General features: G+C 40.5%; 1 protein-coding gene across 1 annotated transcript in view; it reads right to left on the bottom strand.

Moving 5' to 3' along the window:
• Window positions 1–1,032: 1,032 nt before the first annotated feature.
• negr1 (neuronal growth regulator 1) overlaps window positions 1,033–24,632 on the bottom strand; it is a 141,958-nt gene continuing 118,358 nt past the window's right edge. The window contains exon 7 of the mRNA XM_080472614.1: window positions 1,033–3,710. Coding sequence (XP_080328740.1) covers window positions 3,610–3,710 — 101 coding nt within the window. The 3' untranslated portion in view covers window positions 1,033–3,609. The remainder of the gene's footprint in view (window positions 3,711–24,632) is intronic.

The following is a 24,632-nucleotide window of genomic DNA, read 5'->3' as shown; positions in this document are numbered from 1 at the left end:
AAACTGTGCACATTGTAATTGAGTGGAGTCATTTCAAATGTTGCTTTATATTATCTGTTGATAACTTTCATTCTGCCTTTAATGAGGGAGGGGAGAGAGAGAGAGAGAGAAAGAGAGCGAGAGCGAGAGCGAGAGAGAGAGAGAAACTGTTCAGTGATGCTGCATTAAGTGTTTAGAAGAGGACATTGTCACATTAGTTCACCCCATCTGAAATGCACTTGCAGTAATGATAACAAAGCCCTCAGATATGGATGGGTTCATATTGTAACATGAAGACTTTTATTGCAAATAATGCTGATTTGATAAAAGGGACTTGTTAATATCATTATTCAAAATAATCAACATCCAATACAATTCATATGGAATACGAGCATGGGCTTAACTGCTCAAACAAGCAACCAACATTAACTTCATACTGTCACCAATATGCCACAATCATCATTATGACTCTCCACAGCAGATGTTTTAGTTAAATCAGCAAAGTTGATTTAAATAAGCCACAAATAAAAAAACTAAACAAAAACAAAACAAACAAAAAAAAGTCCTGGTGATCTGTAAGGAGGTATGTATTTTTAGACCAGGTTATAAACAAAGAGCTCAGAAAAAACTTGTTCCATTCATAAAAAGGATGGATATCTGTAAAGTGGCCACCTCAAAAACACAGGTTAACTTTGACATGCAGCACAACCATACTCTCTGCACATCGTCAAACACGCAAGTGTGTGAAAACTATGACTACACACTGGCTCTAAAGAAGAAAAGGTATTCTATTTCTCCAAATATACACACATTGATTCTGTTCTATGATACTGTTATATCGGTTTACACCCTCTCTCTTTCAAAAACGGTATTTTGATTGCAAACACGTTCTTTTTCATGTATTTAAACCAACAACAGCTATGGCATTTAAATGAACTCGACAACATTATAAACTATGCCATACTGTGCCTCATTCAAATAAATGTCACATATCCAGTTTTACATGTTTCAAATGTATTATTATTTTTTTTTTATATATCTTTTTTTTTTTTTAATAAAGGAAGAGAATAAATATGCTTCTGACCCATGTTCATAATACCTTAACATTTAAACAAGATCATATGGTGCAGTATTTTTTATAATTTGTAAAACAAGCCGAGAACAGTTTCGGTACAAACAATAAAAGGAAATATGTTTAGCAGACCTTAAAACAAATCACCACAAAACGTTTAAATAATAACTCTTGTTTGTGCTTTAAGTCTTTTACTGCGATGGCTATTTTTCTATAGATTTACAGTTTAAAGTTCACCACCTGTGGAGTACTTGATTTATGGGGCAAATATACAACACAGTCCAAACCCAACATGTTAACCCGCCCCACAAATACTGCATTTGTATCGGATGTGAGTGACTTCATTAGTAAATACCAGTGCGAGCCACCAGTCTGACTTCTCTGAATATAATGCCTGATTGGAAACACACGTCAGCTAATGGTGTATAAACATTCAGTCACCAGCACTATGTCAGACATATGCGTTTGTATTTTATCCAGAGCATGCTCAAGTGTCCTTCACAAGGAGGTTAATTTCATGTGTATGGTACTATTAAGGCATTGCAGTACAGTATCTCTATTTCTGTTAGGACTTGAAGGAACTTTAGAATGAAAGTACTGAGCGAACTGAGCTAAAAAAAATGAAATAAAATAAAACAAACTGTGGTATAGGAAAACTGGTTGGGAACTTTTCTGTGGTTGATTTTTAAGGAATGAGAGTTGGTTTGTCGTGTTGCGTGACCCCATGAAATAAACTGATTGGACTTTGGGAGCCACAGTTTGTTAAACTCAACCATCATAGACGGGCTGTCAGAACTTTAGTTTGCAGTGACAAACAATTGTACCGGTTTTAATCCCTGTAAGACCTCATGAGATGAAAAATACATTTCCCCATTTTGTATCTTGGGGCAATAGGTTAATTGTTCATTTATGGTTCAATCTGTGCTAATCAATAATTTCCACAAAGTTTTCACTTTGTTTTTTATTTTCATTTATTCTTTCCTTGAAAATGTAATGAATTGTCTGGTGACTCCACCTGCGCTCAAACGCTTCACCTAAATCAGCACCACATAGAACCATATATGCAATTATGCATACGTAACAGCTGTCCTCGCTTCAGATGTTCGTTAGAACTCGCTGAGGTGTCCGACACACATTTGGTGCGACTGTATACGGAACCCGTCATTTAAATCTTGAATACCACCCCTCTTACTTTAGAGTGTTTTTACGGGAAATGAGTATAGAAAGAAAATGAAATATGACTTTGACACTGTTTCATAGGACTTAAGTCAAAGCCATGTTGGCTTTTTCCTGATTATTCTGATAGAAGTTTGAGGTCAAGGTTTTGGCCCACTGAATTTTCTTGATTTAAAGGAAGCAGTGACAAATTTGTTATAAAAGATGGAGCAAAGGGCATTTTGTCTGAATGGAAAATATGGAGAGGATAAGTCAAAACGCTGCAGAATGATGCTGTGAGTTTTTTTTGGGTAGGTACACAGCAAACCCTCAGACATAAACACCGCGCCCCCTGGAGGTGGCACGTTTTCAAAGAACTACGAGCTCGAAACAATTGAAGTTTTTCTCTGGAAGAGCAACCGTTTGTTGAGACATTCACATATGTGGATAATTGTATGAAGGATTATATTGAAGTATTTATACGGTCAAGAAAAATGTAAACACAGGGCAGCCATGTTTCTCCTTTCATATTGTACAAAGTCATGGTTTGTGTTAATGCTCTTGGTTGAATGAGAAAAAGCTGGTCCCACTTTATAACAGAAGCCTACACTATATTAAAATATAAAGATACAATACAGTATATTTTGCTACTTTGACGGCCGCCTGATCAAAGCTGTTAGGCAGGCATAGTAACTGAAGGACCCTTTTCAGAATACAACAAAGCACACCTTCAACACTGTTCATCCATCTATTGAGTAATTATGACAACACAGGTCCTCAAAAACCCCTGCCTGTTTCTCTTTTTTTTTTTTTTTCCCCCCTTGCTTTTTTTTTTAATGGCAATGTTTTAAGCACATTCCATAATCAAAGTTTTTGAATTGTTAGGATTCTAAATGTCTTTCCTTTGTTCAACAGCCAAGAATACATTCAATACAACATTGGAATGGTAGTTCTGTGTAGTGACAGACACAATTGCTTCTTTTTAGCCATGTACAAAAACAGATGGAAATGTCAATTTTCGCATCGTCGCCTTGTAAGAAAAAGATTAATGAACGTAAATCATTTTGGGGGCTGTCGATATGATTGAAAGTGGGGTGGGGGTGAGCACTGATTCACAAGGTGGTCGATCAATCAAAGAAGTAAAGAAAAAAAAAAAAACGTAAGAGAAAAAAACAATAGCAATAAAAAAAAAACAACACAACATTATTTACATGAGAGAAATTTCACCCAAAATAAAAAAAGAAATTAGAAAAGAAAAAATATATCCCCACACAGAGTGATGCAGATTATTTTTCCACCACAGCTTCTCAAACAAACTGTACCAGATTGGAATCCAGCCATCAGCAACGTCAAAAAGGATTCATAAATGCTCTCGACAGTCATTGTGTCTGGGCTTGCCTCTGCTAGTACACGCATATGAACGAGGAGAGAGCCAGGACCAGGTACCGGCAGGCCAGTGGGATGTGTGCACTCCCCGTGCTCCCATAGGGTGCAGTGTTGGGTGCTGTGGACAGGAAACAAGAGAATCTCTGATTAGTCGTGATTGCTCTTTCTCTCAGCTTCCCCCCACCATTGACAATCCCACAGTTGGCTTTGACATGTGGCCTCCAAATGAGACCGGGAGAAAAATGGCAATTACTGTACCACTGCCAGTGAATTCAGTTGGCTTGTAAGGGAGGCAGGGAAATTCACAACAGTACCGCCACTCTGTACTAACTCAGTAGTGCAGAAGGGACTCAGATGTGTTTCTTTAAATAAATAAATAAATAAATAAATAAATAAATAAACAAACCCAGTCCTGCATTTTGAATCTTTGCTTTTATGTATATATCAAAAACACACGGAAAGTACAAGTAGTCATTTGAGGTACATGTACAAAACGTCTAAACATATGGCCGCAATCTGTTAAGATTTATTTGTTTGTTTTTCCCATTCATTTCGGTGTTTAACGTGCTGGGGGGGGGGGGGGGGGGGGGGCTGATGAAAGGGTGCAATCCAGGTAGTGAGGTCAGTCATGAAAATAAATAACAGGTTGTTTCAGAAACATTGACAGCTGGGAATAAACATGTTCACAGACATTCACATTTGACAAAAAACAAAGACAGACTTATTACAATCAAGCAATGACTCGGTAACTACAGATTTAAAAACATTTGGATAAAATTATCAAAACACAGTAGGTGGCAGTCAAGTTGGATTGTACAATATTTTAACACCGTTCATAGATCCGGGCTGGATTATTTAAATACTTGAGGGGTGGGGTAGGTGTGGGGGGTGGGGTGTGTGTGTGTGTGTGGGGGGGGGGGGGGTGTTGACCCTCTGCCAGAGGCAGAAAAACAAATAAACAAATAAAACAAGCCACAACCTGTAACTTGTAGAATAACTGTAAACCACAGGCGATATAATCAACGCGTTTCTTCAAAAGCAAAAAACCTTGAAATGGCTTTCTGATTTTGGTTTTCATTCACAAGTTCCATTGTAAGCTGCTTTCCAGCTAAACTGCCAGGCAAATAGACAATGATTGACACCATTACACTGTTATCTTGGTTTCCAAAGCATCAGCAATCTGCCACATTTTGCTGCTGTTATGACATACTGTTTTGTTACAAATACTATAATATTTCATTCGTACAACACCAGCAGGGCTAAAAGATGCTCCCTGGACTTCTGCCAAAATTGCTAAATTGTGAATGAAATAGATTTCCCTACTCAGTAAATGCTTTTAGCATCACCAAGAGAGAAGAATAAAGGTTTCGTTTTTTTTTTTTTGTATTTTTGCCATAATTTAGTGGTAACATCACATTTTAGGACCACAGCAGTAAGTGCATCAGCTATATGGAAACCATTAAGGTTATTTGTGGGTTTAGAAAGACTCGCTGCAACGTGAAAAAAAACGGTCAGTATTTATTTGTGTTCAGAATATTAAAAAAAATTTAAATAAAAATGCTAATAATGCTAATGATTGCATCTTTAAGTAGGGCTGTGGTGCCCGTGTGGGGAAAAAAGCTCAAATGAGTAGAAGAAGAAACAAGAGTGGAGATGTTTCATGTGCGTTGACTGCAGGGTCGTCACAAAGTTTTTAGCACCAGCCATCAAAAGTCATTTATTATTTGGGATTTGCAGTTGACAACTATAGTTTATTGTAAAAAACACAAAAGTTCAAATGGTCATACCTGGTGGGAGGCAAAGTGTGTGTGGTATGTGTGTAAGTTTAGAGTTAATCCCAACAGATTTACTTGATTTATTTTGTCTGTTCTGCTGGAAAATGTAGGTTTAATCATGAGGACAATTCATAAGAAGAGGCTCCTGTGTCAGTTACACGACATACATTTAGGATGGAATAGTTTTGACTGCATTAAAATCTTCAAGATTCCATTTTGCTTTGCAAATTGCACTTAAAACAGACAGTGTTAAATATATATTAATATATAAGAAAAAATGTGAAAAAACTGAGGAGTTGATCAGAAACCAATAAAAAGTCAAATATGTCAACGACAACTTCAAAATACAATTATATTGGATTCTTTTTCATTTTTCACTTTTATTATAATTTGCAATGGGATTTCTCAATAGAAGACTTTCTAATCACATGTTCAAAAATGTATTCTCTATTTTCCGTGATGAAATGAAAAATGTAAAAATCCCCTGAAATACAGTTACTCTTGTGGGATCATAGCAGCTACCCTTATCAATAAATAACAAACCTTTCAGTGTGGTCACGCTCACAGCTGGCTGACATATAAAACGCCGCCTCTCTCAATCTGTGAGGAAATGCTCAGTCACGGCATTGACTAGTTTTTTCACTCATGTAGTTTGGCACAGTAATCCTGGATCCTGATCCTGGTGAGGCCTTCCTGCTCCAGTACACCTGCCTGCCATGAGCAGATTGCTATCAGGCTCTACAGGGGCCTGATAATGACTCATTTGTTTCAATCAGGCATGTTGCATGGAGTACAGAGACCTTCAAAACATGCAGGTTAGAGGCCCCTCAGCACCAGGATTGACAAAAACTACTATGTTATTGAAAAAAAAAGAAAAAACCCAATGAACAAAACCACTACATGAACGTGTTAATGAGGATAGACACTCAATGTTCACTGGAGGGCGTCATAAGGCTTTCCTGGCCTTTTGTGATTGGACACTTTCTGACAGTTTCTTCAGTCTCCACATTCTATTGACTCCATGTCTGGAGTCTGGCTCTGCTCAGCAGCTCATTATTTGATCGCAGAAGCCAATTCAAGTGGAACTACTGAGTTTCACATGGATAGTGACAGAAAATCTGCTTTTACAAACCTAATACATATTACTGTTGTTATAAAAAATCCTTTCTTCTAACGGCTCAAACTAATATTGGACTGATCCTGCTGTCAACATGCCAAATGTTATTCTTTACTGTTACATTCATGTTTGTGTTCTTGCATCACTGACCAATCGGTTGTTTCCACCACCTGAAGCTTCATTGTAGTACAGGCTGCCGGGATGTTGCTCCTCCTATGATTTACCTCAAACATCTGGCATGAAATAAGTTGTCTCACTCTGTTATCGCCTGACTTGAGGCTCAATCAGCTGGAGTAATTGAAAACACCTCTGTCAAGAAAACTTTTCCTTTACTTCATCTTTACCTGAGTGTCAAAACACTTATTCCCCCTTTTTACTCTTTTTCACATTAGTGGTCCAGAGCCATTGGTGGCAAGCGAAATAGATGAGGGCTACACAAGGTCTTTTTTCACAGTGCTGTTGAAGGAGGCTTTGTTTTGTGCCGTTTGTGTTTCTGTGACCAGCAGACAACCACAGTAATATGAACAGGTATCTCTGGAGAGCCGCGTCGGGCGGGCAGAAAGGTAGAGGGCAGCCTTTCATTCGGAGGGGCGACTCAGCCTCCTCATCACAGACACACTCTTTCGGCTTGCAGCTCAATAAAGCACGCCTTATAGGTTAGAAAACACACATTCCCTTGGCATACACACACTTGCATGTACTGGTCACATGCATGCCTGCACAGAGGGAGCACAGCGAGGCAGCGCAAACAGGCTCTGCTCTACCAGGGGAAATCATGTGGTGCACAGCCCATATCAGTAGGGTGCCTCTATTTACACGGCCATATAATTAGTTCACAATGTAACTCCTCTGATGTGGACCAAGCGTTGCACAAACACACCGAGCCGAGTGCAAAACTACATAACCACTCACACATATATATGTTGTACATACCCAAATTCAGCCATGTACATTAAGATGAATTTCTTTTGTGTTTTTCCAAGGTTACATTGGTATACATATGCATGTTTTGCAGGAAATAAAACTGCTATGCCACTGAGCTACTGATGTTGATGTGGACCGTGTATTTATTAAAAACAAACCTGTGCTGGTAGTCATGACTATGGGTGTGTTAGAAAAAAATACAATGATGCCAGTATTGATCATTTTTTTACCAACATAATAGCTTGATGGAGGCAATTTTCACGGGCGATACCGTGGAGAGAGAAAGGAAGACATCCTATTATCACCTGACACAGCTTTGCTTTTACCTGACGTTTTCAGGCATTATTTGTCAGCACTGAAGTTGTTTAACTATTAGAGGGAAAACCACAGCTCGCCTGACAGATAGGAACCAGACATAAAGGTAAAAACACTGAAAATAGCCAAACAAATAGGTTCAAATTTTGATGATGCATCGGCTGCGTGTCCTGACTGAACTACAGACCCGGTCTTCTTTCTTCTCATCATTGCTTTTGCATCTTTGTCTCTTCTTTCTACCCCAGCTTCTGTCTTTGTATCCGTCCTCTCTCTTGCTCGCTCTCCCTCTATCCAAAGTACAGGATAATGACACAGTTTTCCTGGGCTGTGAGAGCGAGCCGAGAAATGGTAACCATAGCAACAGCTCCTGTCCTGCTCAGCCAGCCCACTGTTGCCTGAGCCTGAGTGCACTGCATTGTGCTAGCCACGCTAGCAAAATCATTTGGGGTGTGCGTCTGTGCGTTTCAGTGTGAGGTTGTGGGTGGGGAAAAGGCAGATGTCACTGTTTCTCCTCTTCAGTTTCTCATCTGATCAGTGTCAGCGTAGTTTCTGGCTCAATAATTGCTGCAGCAATCACATTAATACTGTGTACACAAATGCTTTTCATGCAAAGAAGTTCAAGGAGATCACAATGCAATTACTTGATCTCTGCTATGAGTAATGTTGCCTGGACTGGCGATTGTAACATAAACTCCCCAGTTCTTTAGGAGGAGAGGCATTATGTGTGGCTGGCTTACAGCCAGAGTTGCAGTGTTGCTCTGGCCTCCTCACAGTGTTTGATTTGGGCTTGTTTAATATCTCCCTGTGTCACTGTGGAAAGCAGGGGCCTCTATTGTTTTGACTGTGTGGGTTGGAACTTGCCATTTTAATTAACTCCCCAACCAAGAACTGCCTGCACGCCATTGCTCTGCTCATTAACATGAAGGGACTTTCAGGGAAAAGAAAGACACAGACAGAAAGCAAGTGCAAACGAAAGACAGATACGGGGAGACAAATGGCGAATCAAAGCAGGATAGAGCCAGGGAAAGCGACAGTGACTGAAAGGGTTGCGAGAGTGAGGCTGAAGCAGGGGCCGACAGGAGGAGTGGGATTCTGACTGAGCTCTACTTCTTTGGGGTTTGAATTTAATTGCCATGTACATCGGCAGCGTGCTACAATGAAGTACCAGAATCCCAGACAATATATCATAGAGAAACCAACAGTGTCAAGATGCACAAACGCTTGGAAGACAAGCAGCGCTCCAAAGGGAGAGGAGCCGAGGAGATAAGTGGAGATGAAAGTGATATGCTTCAATTACTGTTTTGCTACAGAATTGAAATGAAAAACTAAAACCCCACACCAGTAGCAAGACTAATATGAACCATCCCCTGGTTTTCTCCTCGGATTCCAAACAGAAGCTATTAGCTTTAAATAGTGTGTGTTGGAGTTTAAACGTCCTTCTATAAATATCTCTTCACCTTCTTGCCTCCCTCTTATCTCTTCCAAATCTTTATCGACGGCAGTTTTGTAACCCACCTATCATATACACAGTAAATGCTAAGGCCCTGAACTTTAGTCACTGTTGACACAGATAAGTGAATGATACTGAAATATGCAACAGTGAAATTCAATGCAGGCTTTGTGTTGAGGGCCACCTGAGGTAATGCACTGTACTATAATTCACTGGAATATTATTATTCATAGGTAATACTGGGTGGTACTTTCTAGTCCTCTTTCTCGACGACACAATTTTTCAATAGGAAATTCTCAGTTTGGTGCTTTGTTGGCCTGCAGATCCATACATGTTTCATTAGGCACATTTTCTAATGCCAAATGGGAAATAATGTGATGTTTCTTTTAATGGATTAAGGCTCCATTTCATTTTTTTTGATGTTTAGTGGATAATTCATCGCTCGTGTATGAATATGTCATATCCACCACATAAGCTGCCACCAGCAGCACATGGCGGCAACCAGCCAGGCAGCATCCCAATCCCCCTGAGGACATGGCTTTAGAGATGGGCTCCTCTGCGCAGAGGGTGGGGGTAGCGTGAGGGAGGAGTTCAGTGTCCTTGACCATCAATCAGTGGCCTCTGGTCCTCCCCCCACTGCTCCCTTGAGAGAGCCCATATGAGACACTCCTGAGCCAGAACTGATCCTGTACACACCACGCTGTAAATCGGACGAAATCCCCCCACATGTAAGGCTCACAGCAGCCACTGAAGGTCTCTTTAACACAGTACAGCAAACACTAAAAGCTGTTTTTCCCCCCAGGCAATGTATGAGAATAAATGGTATATCATGCAACACTCATGACGTGATGAGAGATGCCCCGCCTTCAAAGAATGTGCTGTATATGCTATATGCTCCATCGTCTTCTAAGTGCTTTCATATCGAGTGTGCAGCCACTCTACAGAAGGCGATCAAGACATTTTCCATGCTTTACCTCACCTCAATCCACTGACAGTGAAATACACTTGTCGCCTTCCCCATTCATCTTGTGGCCTCTTGCCTGTAGCAAGCTGCCATATTGAGTTGGTGTACAATTGACTCGCCGACCCATCAGCTCAGTCATCCATTTCTCTTTCTATTTCTTCTCTTCTTGAACAAGCAAAATGTTCATCATGACCAGAGATGACGTTCAAAACTCATCACCTCTGTCTCCCGCTATGATCATCATACATTGCAGCTCCGCAGAGTCCTCATCCACATAGACCTTGAAGCTCATTAGCCCCACCAATCATTTGCATTAGTGCTAGTAATGAAAAGCCTCCATTAATAAGATGGCCTTCAGAGATCATTTACCCTCCTCCGCCTCCCAGTACTGCTGACCCCCCCACACACACACACCTCTCTGCCTCTCTCCCTACATCCTGGTACCTGCTGGTTATCAACACCCAGCAGAACGCTTTTTAGGGCTGGCTCTAATAGCTCCTCTCAGCATCAGTATCAGACTCAAGAGTTGAATGAGCAGAAGACGGGTCACCTGATAGCTCACTGAGCGAGCTGGGGGCTCTCGATTCTGGGCAGGCATTTGGCCTTCAGCTTGACTTAATCAACACCTTGGTGGGGTATCTGGACACTTAAGAGAGCCCTCAGCACAATGTGAGCTGTAAGACGGAATCCCGACACAGGAGACACCTTTAGCTTTCTCCACACAGATACGGTTCCTTTTTTATATTGATCCACTTCTTCCTCTTAGAGTTTCACTTTTCTCCTCCCCGTCTCCCTCCTATAGTATATAGGTGTTCTTTATATGTGAAATAAGCCTGCTTTGTTTGAGAATATCTAAATATCAGACTGACCTCAGTTTATATTTATTACACCTATCAACTCAAGGACATTGGGAAATCAATGAGCTTGCAAATGATGTACTTTATATGCAAACCTGATGGAGAGATCTCAATTTTTAAAATGATTTCAGAATTTTCCCTTGTATTTTATTATTTTTTAATGTCGAAGGTAAATTCACATCAGCGTACCTTGAGAATAAATAAACAGAAATTGCGGTACAGTGTAGATTGATAGTCTAAGCAAGCGTTTTTAATCAAAACATTTCCAAAAGCATAATTACTCCATGACTTTGGCTGTAACCACTAAATCTGTTTAATGTTAGAGGGATAACAAAATGCACAGGGACACAAACAAATGCCGTCAGCATGAAATAAGTTCATCAACCCATTTGTGCCCCTCTTCTCCTCTCATTGTTACTGTAATATTCTCCGTTTCAGATATGGGTCTCTCACTCACTCTCTCCCTAATAATTCCATATGCTCTTGTTTATTCTTCACTTCTTTATGCTTATAGGATTTCTGTTGCTTTGAGAGTCCTGCTGCTGGTCCAAAGATTTTTCTGAGATAGGCACTGTCTAGCTCTTATACATGTTGACAAGGACAGTCTGGTCAATTATGAGGAATGTATCACAACAAACTGTCACTACTTGCATCTCTATGAGCTGCTTCATCAATGCGACTTGATAACATCTGATCATCAACTAGGAGGAAACCCTCTCATCTTGGCTGCTCTATTTCACCCATCTCCTTCACTTGTCCCTCCCCCACACTCCTAAAATAGTAAATTCCCTGCTGTTATGTATGTGGGATTATGATAAGACAACTCTCCTTTATCAGTTTTCATTATGATGCTGATAACAGAGCAGGGCTGAATGTAGAGGGTTAAGTGTATTTTTTCTTGATTGATATAAGATAACTTTATCACTACAGACTGCCTGGTTATCACAGATCACCTGGGGCAAGTTGAACCTGACTGGAATTTGCTCACGCTGAGCTTTTCTGCACTTGCACACAAGCAGCAGCCAGAATTTGTTCAGATGGTCATACTGTATGCATAGCGATCCATATTTTTTGTTCATATTTACCTACCCTGAGCTGTTAATTGATTTTACTCAGATCAATTCAGTGGTTTACAGAAATTGCTGGACCAAAAAGGGCCAAATCAATTGCCAAGTGATTAGCATGTGCAGTGGATTATTTCGAGCTGAGACGCTGCATAGGACTTGAGGCTGAGTGGACAACAGGCACAATTCAATGGAGGCGCACACCATATGTTTACGTTAATTATTGCTAGCTCAAAGTCTGCTTAAGAATGCGTACGCCCAAAGGGTGTGTGAGTGTCACACATGACATACTCCTTTATTAAGCCAAGACAGAACCTGAGGCAGTGAATTCACTTCAGTCTCTATTCTCCACCTTGTTGGTGACTGCCTGCGGGACGGTTCAGATAAAAGCTTTAGTGTCTTGAAGTGAGCAGCATTGCTTCAGAGGGGTATTTTCTATAGCCACAGTGAAGCGTGTATATGTTCAACACCAAACTCAAGTCTGGTTTCTCAATGTATGCATAATCTTTTTACCAATTCTCCCACTGTTTAAGTGGTTATGAGCTCAAATTTTCAGATCTACAAACAAACATCTTAGTATATCCTGCCATAATGCCTGCAGCAGCCTTGTAGACCTTAAAAAAACAAAAAAACTAAATTGAGTGTTGATGTGACGTACATGACCCTGACGACACATGAATATTTGGGAGACTACTGCCTAGAATGAGAATGAATCCCTTTTTACATGAAAACTAGAAAATTAATTATTGTGAAATTAATTAATTCTTAATAGGCTCCATCTGTCATCCTGGAGATGGGTCCCACTAAAATGGCTAAAAACAAAGTCACTACTGCCAGCTGCTATGATTGTGAAGAATACATTTAGTGCAGGAATTAAGAGTGAATTTAATGAGTGTCACATTGGTGCTTTTATGATCTCTTTGTTCACACAATGTTATCATCCTAGTATTTTAGTTTTGTGTTTTGTTATTTCTCCATTTTTCTAACCTTATGATCCCTGCTATCTTTCTTTTATATGTGTCTTTTTTTATTATGTCTTGTATTATAGTCAATGTCATATTTGTTTATATTTAGTATTTATTTATATTTAGTTTATGGCACACGTTATGTTGTTCTGATATAGCTGTTCAATTTCATGTCTGGCTTCATATTTAGGTTCATGTCAGATTTCTTTCCCTTCACCCTAATTTTTTTTTGCCTTAAATGTTTTTGTCTTGACTGTGTCCACCTGTAACTCATCAAGCCTTATTTCCTGGTGTGTCTATAAAGGTATCGCCTTTCTTTCATTCAATGGTGGCTGGCTCTGAAGTTGCCAAAGAGATGATTACCCATAGATGACCTCCCTCCGCATTACTCAAAAGGAATTCAGTATAGAGGTCCTGCAGGGCAGCAAGTCACATCCTTTTTCCGAGCCTCACCTCCAGAGTCCAGGAGGACTGTTAACTGCCCAACTCAAAGGGGTACTGGACGACCCCATGCCACCCAACCCAAGGGGATCCTGGAGAGTTGAAGTTTGCCCAAGTACGAGGGTCCAAAAGGCCCCAATTCTATCAGCAGCTCTGCCCAACACCAAATGGGCCCCGCAGGGCCTGCCCCTTCCTGAGTTCAAGAGTGTACTGGAGGGCTCGCCTCTGCTCAACTCTGAGGGGTCCCGGAGGACCTGCCTCTGCCTAACCCTGAGAGTCTTCTGTTTCAGAGGTGGTCCTGAAGGACCCGCCCCTACAATTCTCCAACTGGTTTGCCTCTGTCCATCTCTGAGGAGATCAGACATCCTGGTATGACTTCCTTGGTCCAACATCTGAGGGGGTCCCAGAGGGCTCACCTCAGCTTAATTTGTATGTGGTTCCTCTGTCAACACCTCTACCCATCTCCGGCAGAGTTCTGGAAGGCCCTAACGTCAGCTCCTTTGTTAGCACCACTGCCCGTCTCCAAGAAGGCCTGAAGGCCTCCCTCTCTCCAACTCTGAAAGGGTCCTGGAGGGCCCACCTCGACTTGAATCTTAGGGGGTCCAGAAGGACCCATCACTGAGGCTGGGAGGGTCCATGTCTGCCCAACACTGAGGGGGGCCCCGGAGGGCTTGCGTATGTCAGTTCCTCCGTTAAAACTACTGCCCGTCTCTGAGGTTGTCCAGGATGGCCTGCCTCTGCCAAACTCTGAAGAGGTACCAGGGGGCCGACCTCAGCTCACTTTATAGGGGTTCCAGGAGTACCTGCGTGTACCTTTTTCTAAGGGGTTCCAGGACAACCCTTCTCTGCTAATATGTGAGGAGGCCTAAAAGGGCCCCCTGCCTAACTTCAAGGGTGTCCCGGTAGCCCCCAGAGGAGCACTTTGTCTGACACTGTTGGCATTCTGCTCAGCCAGTATCTTCGCCCTTCCTGCGGTCCTCTGCATTTTGATCTGTCCTCTGTACCACCCTTCTACAACATAGCTCCGTTTGGACATTATGTTAGGAATGAATCTGTTCAAAAAGGGGATTTGGTGTGGTAAGGAGATTAGGCCCTGATATTTTTTTCGTTTTGCTTTTGCATATTCGTGTTATATTTTCAAATATGGCTCCTGGTGTCTCTTAGTTTGATTTCGTTTTTCTTGTTCATTCATGCTTCATATTAAGTTTGAAGTTATGTTTACTCATGACAAATGTAATGTTTCATGTTGTGGTGATGTTCAAGTTCATGTCTGGCTTCATGTTTGTGTTTATGTGTGCCTTCTCTCCACTCTCTCTCTCCCAATATCTTGTTACTCTGCCCTTCATATACCTCACCTGTGTAAGCCTTGAATGTTTCTATCTCCTGTTGTGGGTATTAAGGTCTAAGTTTGTCTAATATCTTTCTTGGTCTGCATGCTTATTCCTGTTAACACACCGATCCCTCGTCTCAATGCCTGTTCAACTCCCTATCACCTGTTCTTCCACCTGTCTGGACCCTTCTATTTTGGGTTGCACTGTTTGCTTGGTATTTGGATTCACAGCATCTAATCAACATAGCCTTTACTTTGAATCTGATTTGCTTTTTGGTGATGTATCCATGGTTCATGACACACTGTTTAACACACATGACAATTGGGTGGGGAGTTCGACCAGGCAAAAAACCAGCCAGGTCCGCCACTGCCCACAGCAATAGCCACGAATAAATCCTGTCAGTGTCTGTTTCTTGTGACTTTCTTAGAGGATACTCCCACTTCCCGCTGTGAGCCTCATTTAAGTTTTTGATTTATTTATTTGATTTATTTATTTAAAAGGGACCGTGTACAATTTAAACATAAATGTTACCATTTGATGCACCGTACCAGATTTAGCCGGAGGCTAATACGCATCAGCACACCCGTGGCAAGTAAAAGAGAATCCATGGATAAAGACATTCACAGGACAATGTTTAACACACAGAGACGCATACCAAGACATGAAACAACTCTAAATAATAAAATGACCCCGACTTACCCCTGCCCACCCCCTACATCAACCAGACAAGACAACATAACAACATTGATATCATAGTGCAGTCAAGGGCAAAAAAACTCAAGAGTTGAAGATAGCCATGAGAGGAAGTGGCATGAAGGCTAATGAAAATGATAATGACCATCACAGCAATTAGGTATTACCATCAGTGACGGCAGACAACCATGACAACCTAAACCAGTTTAGTTTTTTCCTTTTATGAAGTTGATGCAGAACCAATGGCACTTGTGTGCTGGATCTATTGCTTTCAATGTTAATTGGTGACCAACTGGTCCAACTGGTGGCACTATACCAGATGTTAAGAATAGGAGGACTGTATAGCAATCCTTGTCGATACCTCTTTTTTAAAAGTAAATTGACCTTATTCCGCTCCGCCCACTTTCAATTCTCTGTGCTTCCGTATTTTGTGTTGGCATTATCTCACCTATAAAACTACCATAAAACATACAAACAATGCTGCTACCAGGATGTTAAAGTGGGAACACACGAAACTAAGCTGGGTTGATCGGACGGCACCACTCGGAGTTGGTGAAGCAGAGCAACCAGGGAGCTGTGGAGGCGCCAGCTGTTCCTGCAGCTTCAATATTGAGGAAGGTTCAATTCTCGTTATATGAAATAAACCAAGATGGAATTCTTTCAAACCTGTTATTCTTTATTACAACCATGGCCTTACACAGTGAGACATGTGGACAGATGTGTAGCACACCGTAGCAACAACTCTGCACTTGCTAATACTCTACATCCAAGATTATGTTGCTATAATTGTTCCACTTTATGTTCAGAACGTTGTTGTTTCAGCTGCTTTCTCATCGTTATCCAGTTGTTATGACGGAGCAGCACGAAGCATATAATGCTACACACAGCTAGCCAGCCGGCTATGGAGCACCACACTCATCCTGCTGGCTAGATACCGAGCACCGATCCACCCGAGCGACGTATAAAACTCTAATTTAAGAGATAGATTGTCAATCCCGTTCAAAGTCCAAAGCAAGCTGCTACTATGCGAGCGACGACACAACACTACAGTAGTCCCACCAAGTGGAAGTTGTCAGACAAAATGATACAATATGGCGGTGCCCTGGTTTTGATGCGGAATAAGGTCGGTCGGCCATTTCATCTTGGGATTTTTTGTACTCAGATTTCCCATCAAGAACCATTGTACTGTTTAGTGTCTTCCATATTGAGTTGGTTTTGTCACTACTGGAATAACCGTCCATTTGCGCATGTGCGGTGGCATTCGCGATGGTAAATCTACTTGTTATTCTCTTGTTGCAGCCTGGTATCAAATGATCCACGGGCTGGTACTGAACTGCAGCTCAATGGTTGGGGACCCTGAATATAAACTGTACATAAAAGTACATATGGGCAAATCTCCTGGGGTGTCACAGGTTGAGAAATGCCACCCTAAACGAAAGCCTTGACACCCTTGCAGCCCACTTGGCAGCAACAAATTAAAAGGAACGCTATGGCCAACTTGACATTTACGAGCACGAATCTCCAATGTCCGACTGCAGTGAATGCAGCACAAGATAATGCCAGAGCGGCAAGAGACTTATTTGTGTGGAAGGTGTGACAAAATTCAGGATATACATGTCTGCCACATCAATTCCCCCCCATTAATGTCTGTATACTGTACGAAGTATTGTTACATGTACAAACATATTTTCAACCAATTAAAAGTTTAAAAGTAATAACACAATGTTGTTGAACATGCTATACATGTAGTACTGAAAAGAATATTACAACACATAAGTTCTGACACACTGTATTGCCATCATTTTTATTATCCAGACAAGTTGGGTTATCCAGATACAGGAGAAGGTGCATCTGCTCAACACTGTCTGGATAATCATGGTTGTACAGTATGACAACATTACGTATCAAGATGCTTAAAACACCATGACAAACAGACATCTGATGCTAGGGTTTTCAAATCAGAGAGTGCTTCTGTAGAGCCAACAAATCAATCAAAAGTGATTGGGAATAATTACTTCAAACTACAATACTGCAGTGTTTCTTTCTTATTTTCATGTATAGTCTAAATATGTTGGCAGAAAAAGCGTTATTCAAAGTGGTATGTAGTAGGGTGGAAGTACCTACTCAAATAAAACTGAAATATTTAAGTGAATATCCACAAATTATATCAAGCTATACAATAGTATTTTAAGTAAAGCTGCTTTAAGGTCAGCTGCAGTTGAATGGTTCAGAAAAAAGTAAATAGTTTAAGAGTCGATACGTTGAGGGGATGCAGAAAAATGAAAACAACAAAACCCCAAAAAAACAATGGGTGCATTTGAATGAATAGCTGTTTTTCTGGATTTAAACTTTTTGGAAATACTGAGCGATGTACACTTGGGCACAATGACAATAACTGTGTAACACTCTTGAATGTTGAGGTTGTATGAATAAAAAACAGACAATATCTTCTAACTCAGAAATGTGTCAGATTCCAAGGCCTTAACTCTTATCTGCTCCTCCACAAACACTCCCTGTACTCCAAATCCACTCTAGCCTTTCCTCTGTAGGCTTATCCTGTCTGCCACACTGACGCTATCTACATGCAACTTCTATGGCTGCATAAATACCAGAACCGTTGACGGTGACACATGATCTGTGCTTTTGAAGTGGGACTAGGCTCAGTGACGATGACTCCCACCTCAGTGAGTACCACTATCTACACCTCAGTCTTCCTGTTTTTCACATGAGGGCAAACATTATTGACTGGAATCAGTGAGGGGAATGCATCTGCGTTTACAGACAAATTAGACTGCTGGATTGACCTCAGGTTCAACTCAGCTTGGTTCCAAGAGTAGCGGATATCGATACATGTGCTAAGCATTCACGTCTCCTCCTGTCACTGAGAACAGAAAAGATGGATTCACATTTACATACAGAATTTCCTTAAATTAGCTCAATGCTCGTCTCAGCATTAATGTTAATGTCACTTAAATTCTACTAAATTCATACCATTAAGGACAAATATCGCAATATGTAAAGAGCGATAAAACTAGCCATAAAAAAGGGGTAATCCCATCAATTTAAGAAATAATAATCACAAGTAGGTTTCACCAGCAGTTTGACAAATCCTTTGTTTTATTGGTTAATAAGATCAAGAATCCAATTACTGAGTCCCTCCTATCACTGTTGATTTGTCTCTGTATAATGTGTGAGGAAAAGAGTGAACTAGCCTAATTGGATCTGTGCTTTCCCACAAAAGACATTCTGAGGCGAAAATACTATTCCCAAGTTAATATGTTGCCTTTTCTAAATAAAACACAAAGCATGGTGAAATAATTTGCCTCAGGTATATGTGCTTATAAAGAAAATAAAGAAAAAATATGTGTATATATATGTATTATGAGACACATAAACACATCAACATCTGTTTTATCCATAATATGTATTATTTCACGATTATTGGAGATAATCACAAATAATAAAAAACAGTTCAAAATTTTTGTTTTTATTATTTTTGATGATCTCCACTTTTTCTTCTTTGCTTTGTAATGTTTGTCAGCTCTCGTTGTAGAGCCTGTTTGAGATGTCAAAAAAATATTCATAATAACACTAAAAGAAACAACCCAGATTACAAGTGAATGAAATACAGAATTCTATATTTTTCAGTGGTGAAAAACAAAAAACGACCATAGAAAAGCATCATATACTGTCTACAGTAAGACGGTTTACAGTTTTATAAACAGACTAGGGATGTATGATTTAATTTGACATGTTTGATTGTTCCCTCTTCTACGCTCATCAACATAATGCCGTCTTTGTGGATATTTTGTTGGATGGTTATTTGCTAACAAGTGTTTAGCAAGAATGCATATGTTACCAATCAAGAGACATTTTCAAAAATAAATGTACTACTGATCCAAAATATACCTGAATGGTTGGTAAACTTGCTGAGCATACTTTCAGAAGAAAATTGGTTTGGTTTTTAGCAAAGAAAGGGGCTTGGCAGCCGTCTCCAAACCGACATCAATCACCCAAATGTTAACAAACAAAGCCAAAGACACACTGGTGGAATATATGCTAATGAACAAGCCTAAAAAGAAGGGAATATTCCTCTGCTTCTGCTCTGCATGAGGATCCTGTACTGTCATAGTAAAAGGCACATGGGCCTCTTTCCAGTCATTTTCTGCTGTTTCATGTCGGGCTGCAGATCTGTGGCCGTGGGGAAACCGGGAGCCACCCACCATCACTAAGATCTCTGCATGCTAGATGGCATTACGAATAACAAATGTAAAGCAAAAAGGTCTAATCCTCTCCATCTCATTTTAAATGTGCTCAGACAAAAGCAGCTGATATTCTTCAGAGCTAATTAACAGTGTCAGTGGTGACAGGTCTCAGACTTGTGAGTAGCTCAGCCTATTGATTGCTTCAAAAATGTTACAGTAATAGAACTGGAAGGGGTGACTTGGGTGAAAAAAGAAAAAAGGGGTCGTTTATCACTTCAGAGGCCAATACAACCTTGGTGCACTGAATACTGAGATTATATTGCCAAAGGCATCTCTCCGAACACGCTGTGACCTTTCCTCATCATTAGTGAATGTAAAGAGGGTGGATCCTTGTCAAAAGCCTTGAATAACTCATCAGCTGCAAAGCCAGGGGAATACTAAAGGGTTAATAGTTTCTGTTTGTGGCCCATAAGGCTTCACCCTTAAGCACTTGCATTTCAATTCCTCTGTTGCATGAGAGGAACTAAGAAGTGGAGTGGGGAGCTGAGGTAGAAGTGATCTACGCAGAATGCATAAAAATGTTGGTGCATGCAATGGGATTGTTTTTGTGTGTGCATATGTGTGCATGCTGAAGTGTATCATTAACCGACAATAACAACCCCCACAGCCATCGACCGCTAATGTATTAAGGAAAAAAAAGAATAAAGAACACACCAGAAATGCTAAAAGGGAGCACTCATTGAAGGCATATTGCTGCTTGTACAGTACATGTGATTGGACGTGTCTGCAACCCTTCATTATCTGCAATAAAGTCTGGTACCACCGCAACTTGCACAATGAGCCCTTATTATAGGCGGTGGCGTGGCCACTCTTTAGAGATGCCGAGGACGCCAAACAGCTTAGAAGGTGAGCCGATAGAACTAACCTTATTTAACGGCCAGACATCCAAGCTGTTTCCCCAAAGAGAATGCCATTTCTGAATGTCATGACCTTTTCTAACCACGTTTAAAAACCTCCAAGGTCTTCAAGGTGTGGTTTGTCAATAAAAAAGAATTTGAAGACTCTTGAGGAGTAGTAAACAGAGGAGGAGGCAATGCATATGCTCAGATTTTAATGGGCAGTTTAATGGAGATTCTATCGTTTGTTGTTGAGCTGATTGAAAGGATTTTCCCGAGGCTCATGGCAGTAATGGAAGCGGGTTGTGTGTGTGCAGTTGATGGACTTTACAGCAAACTCAGAGGGTCTCAATAACTTAAAAGACAGAAAAGTGTTTTAGGGTTACAGGTGTACGTAAGCATGATTATGACTGCGTTCCATTTAATGGGAACATGTGGGCAGATTTAAAGGAAGAGGAAATTGTCGAGGCAGTTCTCGTTGCTCAAACCTCTCACAGATAATTGTCTGCCAGAGCCAAACAACACTGTGCAGCAGTTCATCTTGAGAGCGTGGGGGTACAACACTGAAGACATCAAACTCGACAAAAGCAGTATAGCAGGAATTACAAGAAAAGATGAGAGGAAAGTGTCTGGGGTGTGATTTGAGAAAGCTATGGACTAAAATCTTTGCGGTGTCACAAGGACAGCTCGTATAGCTCCAAATAATCAATAATAACAATTTTTTGAAGAGGGAACAGGAGAAGGAAGTCAACAGGATTCGTTTAGAAATCCCTCTTTTTCTGCAAAACAAAGATAAAATAGTGTTGAACGCTGCACTTAGTAATAGCCTTTGTATGAATTTCATTTTGGTAAAAGCAAGAACGAATGCAAATCAGTAGCCAACACAGTGAACTTTTAAGATGACTGCCAAGAATTTTATCAAGATGTTCAAGCAGGACTTACGGTTCAGTTCGACTCAGCGAGCAGCAAATACAGAAATTGAACTCAGGTGTGCGCCAAACAAAACTATTCTGCCCTCAAGACCTTTTTCAGTTTTTCTAAGTGACCTGTACTGCCCTGCGGTGCCTGGATCAGAAAATAATTAAAGGAAAGGTGTGTTTTAGTTTTAACATATTTTCTAAAATTCTACTATATTACATTTACTAATATTCCAAATATTACTGAAGCATTTAAGAAATACTTTACAACACACTAAAATGTAACTATACACAGGAATCTTTAGGATTATCTATGGACATTGTCTGTACTGTAGTCCTCAACATTATATACCCGTACACAAAACATGATTTATGATTTGGAACTGCTCCCCACCATATGATTATAATAATAATAATAATATAAACATTCTAAAACACCAATGTTCCAAAGACAATTATAAACAAAGAAATCACTAACATAGAACACAATTTTGCCTGTCTCACAACAATGCAGCGTCAGTGGCATACTTACAGACTTCAGTAATACTGCATGGAAATGTTCTGCAAATCTTAATTCTTTACAACTACAATGTGGCATGCGCACATGGCACATGTGTCATAAATCAGGCTCCCCCCCCCCAAAAAAAAAGAAAAAAGAAAAAGGAGAGAACAAACTTAAAGAACCATACAGCAACTTAAATCCTGAATATCCTAGAAAAAGAGAATAGAATAATTTATATGCTAATTTGCTAGGCTGGGGGTTTTAGTAGTGGTTGCTTCTAGAGGCAGTGGGAACAGTATCTTTGCTCCTCAGGCTTCTTCCACTGTCAGTGTCAGTCAGGGTTTGTTTACAATGGCCAAACTAATTACTCTGTAATTCCCAGCTCTTATCATGGAAAACATAGGCATCCTTCCCTTAAAGATTAAAATATGAGTGAAAGACATGTCATGGGTGGGATGAGTTCCCAAGGTTTATCAGGATAGCTGACAATGTGGCTTCAATAACCCTGGAGCAATCACATGACCAGTAATTGGGTGCCCAAATCTGACTCTCAACTATTTTTTATCCAAATTAACTTCTGAGAGATAAAAAAAAAAAAATAATGACAGGATTATACGTTAGGTGCTTCCTCATGTTTTGCCTCTTTTTTTTTTTTCCCGTCTCAGGTGTATACGATTATTTTACCACAAGTAGATGATTCTTCTGATCGCTCCTCACCTGGAAGTCTGAAAGATGCACAAAGGAGAGGTTGTGTATGTCCACTGGTTGCCTCTTTTTTTTGAAGTTAGTTTTCTTTTTGAGGATGAGAAACTGCTAATCCTGTTTTGGGTTAATTTCTTTGTTTGGGTTCAGGGGTGTTACTTAAATTTAATTAGAAATGGAACCTCTGAGACAGTCCAATGTGCAGCTGGTCCATGACTCTTTGTATTTTGGGATGAATAATTTTGGCTAATTAATTCTTATGTGACTCAGTAGCAGCATCAACATGTTTGTGTTCAGCTGAAAAAGGCCTTGGTAATATTCTGTAGTCACAACAATGTAAAACGTGAGTTAACGCCGCAGCACTCTAGCGTCCAGCAATAACCATATTTGCTCATTTAAACCAACTGGCCAAGATCGTGGTTTGGTTCCGTGCCAATGAGTTTCACTGTGTTATTGCACCTTTCCTCCATTGCTTTTGTCTAATTAGTTTTTCCTACACTCTGAAGATCCAAAGCAATATAAATAAACATGAGTGTTTGGTTCTTATTTAATTGACTGTAGCTGTATGGGTAAGTGTATAGATGATAGTCACTCTGTGTGAGTTGTGTTCGGGGACACCCTGGCTTTTTCCATTGTCAGCTAGGATTACCTCCAGCCTACCCCCAACCCTGACTCAGAGAAACCAGGTATACAAGAAGAAAGAACTGATGGAAAAATAATGGAGCTGCAGAGGGAATACAATAGTGAGTTGTCTGTGCTGTGTTCTGATAGATATTGATGGAAATAAGTGTATGTTTAACAGAAGGTCAACCATCACAACCTCATAGATGTTTGCCAAAGTGTCACTGTGGTAGTGAAATGTGATGAGCTGAAGTGAAGAACAGTTGGAGATGCTGGAGGTCTGGCGTGTCAAGCGGGAATGTTTACTGAAAGCAATATAAGCCGGGAGAATTGGTGTGGTGTTATAGGCCTTCGCGTCAGTTTGCAATACTACGTCTCACAGTGCAGCAAAAATTGGTATGCAGGAAACACATCAAGTGATAGACTGAATATAGACTGAGTCAGTGATGCCACAGGATTAGGTACAGGAACCGTACAGTTTAACAGAAAACAAAATTAGGGAAGAAATAAGGATAGGGACTTTGGTTCACATGTCCCTAAACATGCAGTCTAGTCCAGCTGATGTCTAAATTACTGTTTTCATTTGTCACAGGACTGGTACATACAGGAGACCCCCAACAACTGAGTGAGGCCTGAAGAGCAGATTTACTATATTTCCAAGGGCAATGACAACATGTTCACAGCCTTCGCTCCATTACGACTAAAAGTGTTCTCTCTTTTACCTCAAAATTACACCCATTTAACTCTGCTGAAGAGTGCTCTCACCAGAGATGAGAGAGAGGGAAGACCTAAAGCACCGCACAATGTGAGCCTACTGCAATCTACAAATTGGCCAAAAAGCCATCTTTTCTGATTTACCGTGGCCTCTACTGTAAGTGTGTGGCTTTCTTCAATCATCCTCCTTAATGCACTAACCATTAGAGTCTGTCCAGAAAGAGAATATACCCTGGTGTCTCAATTATAGACCAAGACTGAATCTCTACAGCTGCCTTTCGTGGCCATAAAAGGAAATGACTATCCATTTTCTGCTCCAGCTCTCACACAGTCCTGTCTGTTGTTGTGAGCACCAAAACTCATCTTTCCGACTGAATTGTCTTATTAATCACCCTGGCTACTGTGGTGAGAGTGCCAATTAAAGCTGGAAGATTTGAATTGACAAAAAAACATCTTCCCTGTGCCTTCCGCGGTGGCTTCTCCCTTTTGTGGTCTTTTCTCCCTATTTGCAGAACCTTCAATACACGAGCGAGAACGAAGGCTTGGAAAAACAGTTGCATTTACAACATCAGAAATAGGGAAAGGTG

This window comes from Lipophrys pholis, assembly GCF_963383615.2.
Source record: "Lipophrys pholis genome assembly, chromosome: 10".
Lineage (NCBI taxonomy): Eukaryota > Metazoa > Chordata > Actinopteri > Blenniiformes > Blenniidae > Lipophrys > Lipophrys pholis.
Note: the sequence above shows the minus strand (reverse complement) of the source record. Positions and strands in the feature narration are given on the sequence as shown.